The following is a 13,643-nucleotide window of genomic DNA, read 5'->3' on the forward strand; positions in this document are numbered from 1 at the left end:
AAGAAGTTCCCCAAATAATTTGTAATGGGATACATCAACTCAGGTGTTGCCCAAAGACTATTCCTAACAAATGTACATATTGTTTGGCTTTACTTGGAATAAACAAAAAGCCTAAAATTAAATTATTGCTTAGACATAGAGCCATTAAGTTAAAATAGGGCCAGACATTGTGAATTAAATCAGTTTAAGATAGTTACCTTTGATTAAACATTACTATAATATTTGGATTGTTTTATTAGCTTTATGCCATAACCATAAAAACTCAAATTTTACTGGTAAATTCATAGTGCCTTTACACAAATTCACAAACACAAAATCAGTGCCTTTACACAAATTCCCTTTAAATACAAGGGAGTCCCAAGAACCACTAAACCACTAAAACCAAAAGACAAAAAGAGAAAAGATTTATTATATATATATATATATATATATATATATATATATATATATATTCTTCCCTTCAAACAGAAAATAAAACATATATAATTGACAAAACTCAGTGTTTCTTCACTCATTTTTTGTAGGGCTCTAGCACTGCCTCACTATCTAAAATATAAGTAATTTAAACTGATTTAGAAAAGGAAGCTTTACTTAGAGCTTATTTGTGTTGAGTGGCTTTTCAGAAATCACATTTTTCAGATTAAAGGAAATGTTTGTGGTAACATAAGCTCCACTTGCCATTTCAAAATTATAAAATGAGTTAAAGGATGAAGGACATGAATTAAAGCATGAGTGACTTCATAAAATAAGCATTTTACATAACTTATAAATTTAAATTTTTAACTTGAAAACAGAATGATTTAAAAGTGTAATGCATTAATTTGCCAAAAAAGGAGAAATTTACCTACTTACTATTTTAAATAAAATTTCCAATGAGCTTTTTTGTGTATGTAGTCAATGGAAGCCTTTTGTTCTATGCCAGAGATTTCCAGTTCCTAATACAGCATTGTGACTGGAGGCTTTAGATACTGAATGTGTGTGTGTGTGTGTGTGTGTGTGTGTGTGTGTGTACAGACATGGATAGAGACAGAGATAATGATAAAGGTTTCATTATAATAGCTTCTTTAATGAGCTCGTAGACTTAACTAGAGAAACTCTAAGTTTCTGTTGAACAGTTTGGATCCTAAAAGCAGTTGTGATGCTGCTGACATTCCCTGAATATATAGTGAGCTGAGATTCTCCCCTTAGGAACAGTGACAGGTCTTGGCACATCTTCAACTACTGGGAACTATTAAAAACATAATAGGTTGCTTGGACAAGCACAAAGGTTTGAGAGACAACAAAGAGCAGAGGCAGGGCTGAGTGACAAGGATCATCTCTTACATAAGGGCACTCCTTCAAGACTGGGAAAGGCATTTATCTCATACAGAAGCCAATACAGAGAATCAAACAAAGGAAGAAACAGAGGAGTAGATTTCCAGTGAAAGAATAACATAAAACCTTAGAAAAAAAGCTTAATGAAATGGAGATAAGAAATGTACCTGATAGAGAGTTCAAAATAATCATCATAAAGATGCTCACTGAACTGGTGAAAAGAATGGATAAGCACTTCAACAAAGAGATGGAGAATATAAGAAAGAAAAAAAAATGAAAGAAAAAAAACTGTCAACCAAGAATATTCCAGAATTGAAGGAGAGATAAAGAATATTCCAAACAAGCAAAAGCTAATAGACTTCATCACCACTAAACTGATATTTAAAAGGAAATGTTAAAGGGACTTCTATGAGCTTAGAGGAAAGGGCACTAATTAGTAATAAGAAACCATAGTACAGAATGCAGTTCACTAGAAAGGTAAATGTATAGCAAAAGTAAGCATGATATTATATATAGAATACCCTAAGTAGTCCATCAAAAAACAGTAAGAAAAAATCAACAAATTTGCAGAATTTAAAGACAAATACACAAAAATCTGTTGTTTCTATATACTATCAAACTATTAGATAACAAACAGAAAGAGAAATTAATGAAACAATCCTATTTACAATTACATGAAAAAGAATAAAATGCCTAGGAATAAATTTAACCAAGAAGGTAAAAGAGCTGTATGTTGAAAACTATAGGACATTAATGAAAAAAAATAAATAAAGACACAGACAAATGGAAAGATAGTCCATGTTCATGGATTGAAATTATCAATTTTTTAAAATGTCCATACTACCCAAAGTATTCTTAGAGATTCAGTGCAATCCTGATCAAATTCAAATGTCATTTTTCAAAGAAATAGAATAATCCTAAAATTTGTATGGCATCACAAGAGACCCCAAATAGCCAAAGCAATATTGAGAAAGAACAAAGCTAGAAGCATCATGATCCCTGATTTCAAAATATATTACATAACTATAATTTTAAAACATTATGATATTGGCATAAAAACAGACATATAGATCAATGGAACAGTGTGGAGAGCTCAGAAGTACACTCTTCACATATATGGTCAATTACTTTAAGACAAAGCCAAGAATATACAATAGGGAACATTCTCTTCAATAAATGGTGTTGGAAAAACTGAACAGCCACATACAAAAGAATGAAACTCAATGACTATCTTATAACATAAACAAAGATAAACCCAAAATGGATTAAAGAGTTAAATATAAGACCTGAAACCATAAAACTCCCTAGAAAAAAACATAGGCGGTAAGTACCTTGACATAGGTCTTGGTGATGATTTTTTGAATCTGACACCTAAAGCGAAAGCAACACAGGCAAAAATAAGCAAGTGAGACTACATCAAACTAAAAAGCTTCTGCATAGCAAAGGCAACCATACACAAAATAAAAAGGCAAGCTGCTGAATGAGAGAAAATATTTGCAAAGCATGTATCTGATATGGGACTAATTAATATCTAAAGTCTATAAAGAACTCATACAATTAAATAGCAAATAAAAAAACACAAACATTCCAATAGAAAAATGGGCAGATGATCAGAATAGACATTTTTCCAAAGGCCAAAAGGTACATGAAAATATGGTGAACACCATTAATCATAAGAGAAATTCAAATCAAAACCACAATGAAATAGTAGTTCATACCTGTTAGAATGGCTGTTATCAAAAAGAAAAGAGATAACAAGTGTTGGCAAGGATGTGGAGAAAAGGGAACCCTTGTACACTGTTGATGGGAATGTAAATTGGTACAGCCACTATGGAAAATAGCATGGAAGTTTCTCAAAAACGTAAAGATAGAACTACCACATGATCCTGCAATTCAACCTCTGGATATTTACCCAAACAAAAAAACACTACTAACTCAAATAGATATTTGCATCTCCATATTTATTGCAGCATTATTTACAATAGCCAATATAAAGAAACAACCTGAGTTTCTATCAATGGATGAATGGATAAAGAAGATGTGGTATGTATGTACATATGTATGTATGTATGTATGTATGTATGTGTGTATGAATATTATTCAGCCATAAGAAAGAACAAAATCAAGATTTTTGCATCAATATGAATGGACTTCAAAGGTGTTATGGAAAGTGAAATAAGGCAGACAAAGAAAGACAAATACTGTATGATGTCTCTTATATGTGGGATCTTAAAAAAAAAAAAAAAGCCAAAAACCTAAAACCCAAAAACACAACCAAGTTCACAGATAGAACAAATTGGTGGTTTGCCAGAGGGGTTGTGTGAGCAGGAGGGGAGGAGAAAATGGATGAAGAGAGTCAAAAGGTAAAAGGAAAAAATACATTCTCACTTTTCAGAACAGTAGAAATATGTTCTTTGGGGGCATTAAACAATGAAGCATAAATTTTAGAGATAATTATAGATCTCTCCCATGTGAAAAGTACTTCAAAAAATAATTATTTTGGCACATCTTCTTCCAGCTCTGATGGGTTGATTATCTTGTAATAGACCATGAACTTATCAAGAACAAAGAGAAAAGTAGATAATTTTTTAGACATCATTTGAAGGCTTTGGATATCTTGCAAGGCAGTCAGGGCTTAGGAGGCCACAATCCCAGAAGAAGTGAGCCCAGTATTTGTATGCTGCTTTTCCTCTTGAGACATTTGTTTTGGGAAGTTCAAGGCAAGAAATTGAGAAACGGGCAGAGGGCAGCCTTTAAGAAGCAGAAAAGCCAGTAGAACTTTTGGCAACTTTGTAAGACTAGGAAAACAAAAATTAGAGTGTTAGTATGCCAAGGCTGTCAGGATTGAGATAAAAATCACAAGTAGAAGGTAGGTGTAAATCAGTGAGCCTGATACTTTATGACAGCAATGCACTCCAGGCATGTGCTGATTCTTAAGCTTTGATGGGCAGATGACTCACATGCTATGCAGATAGCTTCTGTATAGCCAAGCAGAGCTTTTAGCAGTCTTATTGTATGAAGGGTATTAAAAAAATAAAGTTTAAATAACTGGTTATTTGGGATCCTGGAGTGATATATCCTAAGAGTAGAGGTGAATTAAAGGCATGGCTTGCCTTAATAATGTTTGAAAACCAGCTCCATTATTTTCTAGCCCATAAATGGATTGAAATCATCTACTTCTAATTTGTGTTTGTCTAGAGGAAGATAAAACAAGTCAGTGAGTTTCAACTGGGCAAAAATATGTGTAATGGACTCCTAGAAAGAGAGAGGGAGAAGGAGAAAAAATATTCAAAGAAATAGTGGCAAATCTTTAACCAAATTTCTTGAAAACTATAAATTAACAGATCCAAGAACCTCAAGAAACCCCAAAGTGAGACACATAAACCTAAACTATGATATATCATAACCAAATTGCTATAAAAACAGTGTTAAAGAGAAATCTTAAAAGCAACCAGAGAATAAAAGTACATCATCTTTTTTTTTTTTTTTTTTTTACATGGAGGAACAAAGATAAGAGTGAGCACAGTTCTTATTGGATGAGAGCAAAGTTCTCCTGGGCAACAATGCAAGCCAGAAGATGGTGAAGCACTAAAAGAAAATAAACTATCAACATAGAATTCTATATCCAGTGAAGATATCTTTCAAAACTGCATGTGAAATAAATACTTTCCCAGAAATACCAAAAACTTAAAAGATATCAACAGCAGACTGCATTACAAGAAATGTAAGAGAGTCTTTCAGGCAGAAGAAAATGGTACTAGTGGGATATCTGGATCTATACAAAGGCATGAAAACAGTGGAAATAGTAAACATGTGAACAAACATAAAATAATGAAAAAATTATAAACATTTGACTATTGAAAGCAAAAATAAAAACATTATTGGATTTATAACATATAAAGAAACTTAAAATGTGCGACAATGGTAGTTTAAGGCCAAGAGGAGGGAAATGGAAGTATATTGCTGTAAGTTTCTGTACATGGAGTGATACAGGATATCACTTAGGATAGACTGGATTAAAGGTATATACTATAACTCCTAAGTTAACCACTAAAAGTATACCAAAAATATAACTAATAAGAAAGCAGAGTTGAAATGAAATAAAAATATGCTCCATTAATTAGTCCAAAAGAGGAAAAAGAAGGAAAAGAACAAAGGACATACAGGATAATAGAAACAAATAGCAAGATGGTAGATTTAAACTCAACTATATCAATTATCACATTAAGTAGAAATGTCAACCTAACCATATCAATTATCACATTAAATGTAACAACTCAAATAAAAGATCATCAAATTGCCAACTGTATGACCCAGTTATGTGATGCCTACAATAAACGCAGTTTGAATATAAGGACACAAATCAGTTAAAATTAAAAAAGATGTACAATATATATTCCAGGCTAATATCATGAAAACAAGGGAGGAATAACTTTATAAATATCAGAGAAAGTATATATCAGAGTAAAGAATTGGCCAGTGAAAAAGTTCGTTTCAAAATGATAAAGGGGTCAATTCAAGAGGACAATTCTAAACATTCAGGTACCAAATAACAGATTCAAAACCTATGAAACAAAAACTGATAGAATTAAAACAAAGAGAAATAGATATATCCATAATTACAGTGGGAGATTTCAAGCTCTTTCTCTAAATAATTAACAGAATAAGAAAACTAAATAAATATGTAGAAGACTTGAACAATACTATCGAATAACTTGACACAATTGACAATTAAAGAACAAAAACAGAAAACATTTCATGGGGTGCCTGGATGACTCAGTCAATGAAGTGTTCAACTCTTGATTTCAGCTCACGTCATTATCTCACCATTTTTGAGCTTGAGCTTGGCCTTCATGCGGAAACCACAGAACGTGCTTGGGATTCTCTATCTCCCTCTCTTTCTGCCCCTCCCCTGCTGGAGGTCTGTCCTTCTCTCTCAAAATAAAGAAGTAAACTTTAAAAAAGGAAAAAAGAAAGAAAACATTTATTTAAAGTAAACAAAAAAATATTTACAAGCAGTCCATATTTTGGACCATAAAACAAGTCTGAATTAATTTCAAAGAATTCAAATCCTACAAAATACGTTTTCTGATTGCAATTGAATTAAATTAGAAGTCAGTAACAGAAAATTCCATATTTGTAATTAACACAGTTCTCATCAAAGAAGAAATCAAAAAGGAATTTTAAAAGTATTTTGAATGGTGTGAAAATTAAAACCAAAAATATCAAAATTTGTGGAATAAATGCTAAAGCAGTATTTACTGGGAAATTTATACTATTAAAGAAAACATCTCATATCTCTGACCTCAGCTTCTACCTTAAGAAATTAGCAAAGAGAAGATTAAACACAAAATAAATAGAAGAAAAGCAGTAATTAACAACAGAAACCAATAAAACAAGAAAAAAAACAGAGCTATTAGAAGATTGATAAAATTTATGTCTCTGTGGAGACTGAGTGGAGAAAAAAAGAGAGAAGACATCATTACCAGTAACAGCAACAAGAGAGGTGGTATTACTAAAATTTCCACAAATGTTGGAAAGATAATAAGGGAATATTATTGTCAAGAACTGTGAAGGGCCTGAGATTTTACACACTTAATAAGTTAGCTTTCATATTTTCATTAATGCTGGCAGAAGAACCCAGACTCCTGAGCCAGGGACAAGTCAGAAAAATAAATGTAAAAAATACCAAATTACATTCAAAGAAAGAATAAGGAAGGAAATTAAAAAGCTAAGAGCAGAAATTAACAAAATGAAAAATTTGCAATCAGTAGAGAAAATTAACTAACCTATGAGGTTATTTGAGAAAGACTAATACAATCAGTAATGTCCTAGCAAGACTATTTAAGGAAAAGATAGAGATGGCACTAAATACAATGTTAGTAATAAATTGGAGATCTTTAAAAATCATACAGACATTAAAAAGATAATAAGATATTATAAGCAACATTATATCTAAATTTCATACAATATTAAAATTATAATATAGTAAAATTCAAATAACTCTATATCAAAGAAATTGAATTAAATTAAAATATTTTTTTAAATTAACTTAAAATATTTTCCATAGGAAATTTCCAAGGCCAGCTATATTCATATTTAAGAAAGAAATAAAACTAATCTTTTTTTAATGTTTATTTATCTTTGAGAGAGAGAGAGACAGAACATGAATGGGGGGAGGGACAGAGAGAGAGAGGGAGACACAGAATCTGAGGCAAGATCCAGGCTCTGAGCTGTCGGCACAGAGACTGATGTAGGGCTCAAACCCACAACTGCAAGATCATGACCTGAGCTGAAGTTGGACGCTTAACTGACTGAGCCACCCATGAGCCCCCAAAAATAAAATTAATCTTTACACTGTTTACTAATTTTTGAGAGAGAGATAGAGAGCTGGGGAGGGGCAGACAGACAGGGAGACAGAATCTGAAGCAGGCTCTAGGCTCTGAACTGTCAGTGTAGAGCCTGATGCAGGGCTGGAACCCGTGAACCATGAGATTATGACCTGAGCCAAAGTCGGATGCTTAATTGACTGAGCCAGCCAGGTGCCCCTGCATTAAAACTAATTTATATAAACTTTTCAAGTTTAGAAAATGATCAACCTTAATATCCTTAATATCAAAACCATAACCTTAACAACCATAACCTTAATATCAAAACCTGGCAAGGACATTACAACAAAGACAAATTCTTGACACATCTCGTATGAACATACAATGAACCAGACATTAACAAATCAAATGCAATGGTATATGAAAAGATACTCCACCATGAACAAGTTTTTTATTTCAGGAATGCAAGTTTTTTTTTAATATTTGAGAATGAATCAATGCAGTTTAACACCTTAGAATAAAGAATGGCAATCATATGATCTCATCAGGAGCAGAACAATCATTTCATAAATCTGACACCCAGCCATTATAAAATCTGCGAGAAAATGTGGAATAAGTCTCATAATTAATGGTCAAATATGGAAAACTTCCCCTGAAAATGGGAAAAAGGATGTCTGCTCTCATTACTTCTATTCAATATACACTGGCAATCTTAGTGCAATAAGGCAGGAAAAAATTAGGGGTATAGAAATGGGAAAATAAGATGTAAAACTACCATTTTTCACATTTGACTTGATTGTGTATTTGGAATGCAAAAGAATCTACAGAAAAATTATTGGAACTTAAAAAAGAATTTTGTAAATTTATAGGCAAATAAGCAATATACAAAAATATTTTTTTCTATATACCAGCAAGAAACAATAAGAAATAAAGTTTAATAAAATGACAGCATTTATAATAACATCAAGAAGCATAAGATCTAACTGGAAGTTATATACATAGAAGACTACAAAATGTTAATGAATGAAATTAAAGAACATCTAAACAAATGAAGGAATACCAGTGGCAATGTATTGGAGGGCTCAATATAATAAAGATAGCCAATTCTCTCTAAATTGTTCTACATAGTCAACATAACCTCATTAAAAATCCCAGCAGGGGATGCCTGGGTGGCTCAGTCAGTTAAGCTTCCAACTCTTGGTTTGAGCTCAGGTCATGATCTCCCAGTTTTGTGAGTTTGAGCCCTGCATCAGGGCTCTGTGCTGGCAGCATGCAGCCTGCTTAGGGTTCTTTTTCTCCTTTTTCTCTACCCCTCCCCACTCATGCTGAGTCTGTCTCTCTCAAAATAAATAAATAAACTTAAAAAAAAAAATCCCAGCAGGTTTTGTGCATGAATTGACAATCTAATTCTAAAATGTGTGAAGAATAGTGAAAGGCAAAAAAAGGCTAAAACAATCTTGAAGAAAAAACAAATTGAAGGGTTTATACTACCGTATTTCAAGATTTGTAAATCTGTAGTGATTAAAAAACATGCTTAATTTTGGACAAAAAGACTACTGGAAGAGAATAAAAGAGTGCAGAAAGAGACCTACAAGTACATGGTCATTTTAATGACAAAGGTGACAATGTAATGCAGATAGGAAAACGTAGTCTCTTCAATAAGTGATGCTGGATCAAGTGTATAACTCCATAAATAAAAGAATGAATCTGGACTCTTAGCTCACAATATAAGCAAAGATAAGTTCCAAATGAGGTATAGATCTAAATATCAAGGTTAAACATTTAGGCTTATAGAAGAAAACAAAAATATCATAATGGCCTTAAAAAATACTAACCATAAAAGAAAAACTTGGTAAACTGTACTATATTAACGTTACAGACTTCTTTCCAACAAAAGACACAATTAAAACTTCAACTGGTTTGGGAGAAAAAAATTGCCATAAAATGTATGAGAAAAAAAAAGGACATATCTGCAATAGATAATCAGCTACAAAGCAATAAGCTAGAAGTCAGATAAACCAATAAGAAAAAATGGGCAAAAAATGGGCAAAAACTTGAACATACACTTCACAAAAGATATCCAAATGAAAAAGTGTGTCCAGCTTTGTTAGTCATCAAGAAAATGCAAACTTTTGGAAGCTGACCTCCCTGTGTATGCTTTCTCCACATAGTCTCTCTATGTGAGGCTGGGCTCATTACATGGTGTTCATTACATGAATCCCACTAGTGAAATTCGCAAGAAGGAAGGGGAAGCTGCCAGTCCTCTTTGAGGTTAGGCTTAGAGCTAGTACGGTGTCACTTTGACCAAGTTGCATTGGTAAAAGCAGTCACAGAACCAGGTTGGCTTCCAGGGGAGGGGAAATGAATTCAACCTCTCAGTTCGGGAAGTGCCAGGATTTGCAGCCATCCATAATCCATCACATCTTCCCACCTCCCTCAAATTTATGCTTGTCCAAAACTATCTCTATTTCAAATCCTCTCTTTTATGAATTATTAACCCCCTAAACTGAAAATAGCTCTTCCATTTCCCCCTGTGAACTCTCATTTTATCTGTACTTTTCTTGGGGCACTTTTAACTCTCAACCTGAATTATTTATATAAGTCTTATCTCCTCTACATTTCAAATAACATTATTTCTAGTTGCTGAAATAAGAAATTCATATTGTATAAAATTTTCAGGATATATTTCTGAATTATATGTGCCTCCCCAACACTGCTTTACAAATATGAGATGATTAATAAACATTTATTGAGGAAAATTGGAATAAAATCCAAACTTTCTAATAAGCCAATGCTAGGTACTTCTGAGAATATTTGATTTGCTACTTTCTTCCTTAGACTTAATCATATTTTTAGATACAAATAAACAAAATAATACTAAATAATGCTTGTATATATTTCACTAGGCTCACATGGAGGGAGTGTCATAATAAAGAAACAATGAAAATAACACAATGGATAACACTACTGAGCTCTTAGTCATGTGCCAGGCACAGCTCTGAAAACTTCATCCTAACAGCCCCACAAAGCTTTCAAAGTAAAGGAAGAAATAACCAAGGAATGAAGAACAAAGGAAACAAAAAAAGTCAGAGGAAAATAGAACCCATAGAACCCTGAACAGTTCCAAGACTTCTGAAATTTTGACATAAGTTGGCTTACTTGATGAGGGAAACCAGACTCAAAAAAAAAAATTTTTTTTTTCAGGAAATGACCCTGGAGGAAAAAAAAGGCATCTTTCCTCTGAATTAGAATCTACATTTCTCATATATATATGAAATACAGTCTATCCCATGAATTCTTATTTTTGAAAACAAAATCATCCATTTTCTACCTTAATAGAATTTTAAAGGCTTCACATTACCTTAGTGTAGTTTTTAATATAATATCAAATTCTTTACTCATCCATACAGGAAAAGCAAAACCTAACAGTGACTTAGTTTAAAAAATTGTGCTCTACCTAGAGTCAATAGTCCAGTACTACAATTAGAGAAAATTAAATATATTTCTCATAGTTCTGTTTAACAATAAAAAAGTATTACATGTTTAGTGCTATCCTTTATAACTGTTGAAAAATTTTAAGAGTGTAATCTTGTACCTGATGTCAGAGTATATGCAGTCTATTTGACAAGATAAATATTTAGGGAAAGCTTTAATTAAAAAAAAAAAAAGATAAAGGGTCAGGAAAGGGAGGAACCACTGTGGAATATAACACAAAAATAAAATTTGGTGGAAGAGTTGGGAAGTGAGATGGCCCTACAAAGTAGAGCAGGATTTGAAAAGGATAGCAATAAATTTTCCAGATTCAAGAAGATAGAAATTAGTAACAATATGAGCAAAGTCATGGAGGCTAGTATGCTACATTTTAACCAGATAAGCAGGAAGAGCCTACTCATCTTGAGCAGCGCTGTGTATTGGAGAGTATTGGAAAATATAATTTAATGCGTAAGGCAGGCTAGATTATGAGAAGCTTTAAATGGATGCTAGTCAGTGCGGTTCAGGCTTGGTACAATAAACAACTAGAAACCATTTTCATACTTGACTGTGAGACTATTTAATGAACTAGGGAACTTTACTGAGTTTTAACATAGGAAAATCCTTCCTGAAGTACAGTTGAAATGAAAGCTTTCTACTTGTTTGCCATAAATTCAGCATGATTTTCCATAAAGAGATTATTATTTTTGACATGAAGCAAAGGTCAGAGTTTGGGTGTGTATTTGTGTCCCTGAGCATGATGATGTGTGTAGGTGTTTTAATTTACAAAGTCAGGGTCAGGAGGCAGGTTAGGGCTACACAGTGTCATGGCAAACTTTCATTTCAGTCCAGAAAGTAGTCAGTTTACTGGAAAACACTCAATCAACTAAGTTTAAATTAAAATAGTTACAAATTATTGTGAAAAGCAATCCCAGCTTGTTTAAAGAAAGGTATAAAAATAAGCATGTTTTTCCATAAGGAGATTATTATTTAAACATGAAGCAAAGGTCAGAATTTGGGTGCGTATGTGTGTGTATAAGTTTTAATTTCCAAAGTGTGGGTCAGAAGACAGATTAGTACTACACTGAGTCAATACAACCAATTAAGTTAGTTATCTCAGGTCACAAAGTAGACAATTTTTTGGAAAAAGCTCAAAAAACTAAGTTTAAAACAATATATTTACCAACTCACTGTGAAAAGCCACTGTAAGTTTATCTAATTAAAATATTAATAATTATTTCTTGAGATCTAACAGCTTGTCATTCTGCCATAGAAATAAATTTGATTAATCTGATGGGATACATTTCTCACCAAAAAATTGGTTATTTCTACCCAATGCCCCAATCTTCTGGGTGCTTAGAAATTGATATCCAAATTCATTATAAAAAGTCCAGCAATATTGCTAAATAAGAAAGTTTCATCAGTTACTTTTCATTTCATAAATATGCTTTGAAAACACTGTTAATTTTACAGAAAGTCATTAGGTTAAATAAATTACCACTTGGATACACTTACTAATGGAGTAAAATAATTCCAATATATAATTTACTTCTAAATGGCTCAGAGTTTCAGAAAGTATTAATAAAACCCTGACATCCTATATCTTACACCAAACATTAAGTCTGATCATTGCTTTCCTGGGTGTTACTAAAACAAATTATGAAAATTGTAATGGGCTTCTTAGAAAGGTAATGACATGGGCATGTTTACAAAACTCTTTTCTTTGATTTCCAGGTGAAACTAAGGAAAGTTAGGCCTCTACTATAAATTCCACAGAACAGCTATTTGGTACAATACTCTTCTTATCACATTGAGAGAGGATTCAGAGAGCCAAGCTTAAACTTTCTAGTTTATAACACAGTACAGAGTTGCTATAAAAGATTCCTACTTTTTTTTTATTGTTAGCTTTAAAAAGCCAGAAAATACTCAGCATAGGGCCTACTCTTCTACTGCAGATGAGCAAGATCGCCAAACAGATGGGAAGTGGTTTCTCCAAACAGTATGCTGTTATCTCTGAGGGGTTCTTTTAATCAAAAGTGGTGCCATCTTGGGCAAATATTACATGGTAGGGCATGAAAGCCTTCCTTTTGTGTTTTTTCTCTAGATTTTTTGAAATTTCTAGACTGGAAGAAGCTTCTCTCTGTTAAGAGTTTGTTCTATCTTGTGGTTTGCTTCCTTACCTTCCAATTACTGACTTGGGATGACATTAATGTGTACCAGAAAAAGAGTCCCTTGATCAAAAATAAATAAGCATTTAAAAAAAATGAATCTATAATTAACAACAACAAAAATCAGAAAGAAGGAAAAGGAGGAAGAGGAGGGAAGCAAGAGGAAAAGAAAAGAAAGAGGAGGAGAGAAAGGGGAAGGGAGGGAGGGAAAATGAATGAAACATATAAATAGGCCTAGTAAAACTAGATGAAAATGACTAACTTTAGAGAAAAGACATAAACTATAAATGCTTTATATTTCCAAAGAAATTAAGGAAACATGTATGACATATAAAGATATGAAACAAAATAAAATGAAAAA

At 32.6% G+C, this 13,643-nt stretch overlaps 1 protein-coding gene across 6 annotated transcripts in view; it reads left to right on the forward strand.

The window, feature by feature from the left end:
• The window catches only part of CABCOCO1 (ciliary associated calcium binding coiled-coil 1), a 119,195-nt gene that overhangs the window by 57,232 nt on the left and 48,320 nt on the right, over positions 1-13,643 (forward strand). The window contains exon 6 of one of the 6 annotated variants that reach the window (XM_042908006.1): positions 4,817-6,255. The exons of the other annotated variants lie outside the window; for them this stretch is intronic. Coding sequence (XP_042763940.1) covers positions 4,817-4,828 — 12 coding nt within the window. The 3' untranslated portion in view covers positions 4,829-6,255. Of the gene's footprint in view, positions 1-4,816; positions 6,256-13,643 lie in introns of those variants that run through there. 6 annotated transcript variants of the gene reach the window in all.

Source organism: Panthera leo, chromosome D2 (assembly GCF_018350215.1).
Source record: "Panthera leo isolate Ple1 chromosome D2, P.leo_Ple1_pat1.1, whole genome shotgun sequence".
In the NCBI taxonomy this organism is placed as follows: Eukaryota; Metazoa; Chordata; class Mammalia; order Carnivora; family Felidae; genus Panthera; species Panthera leo.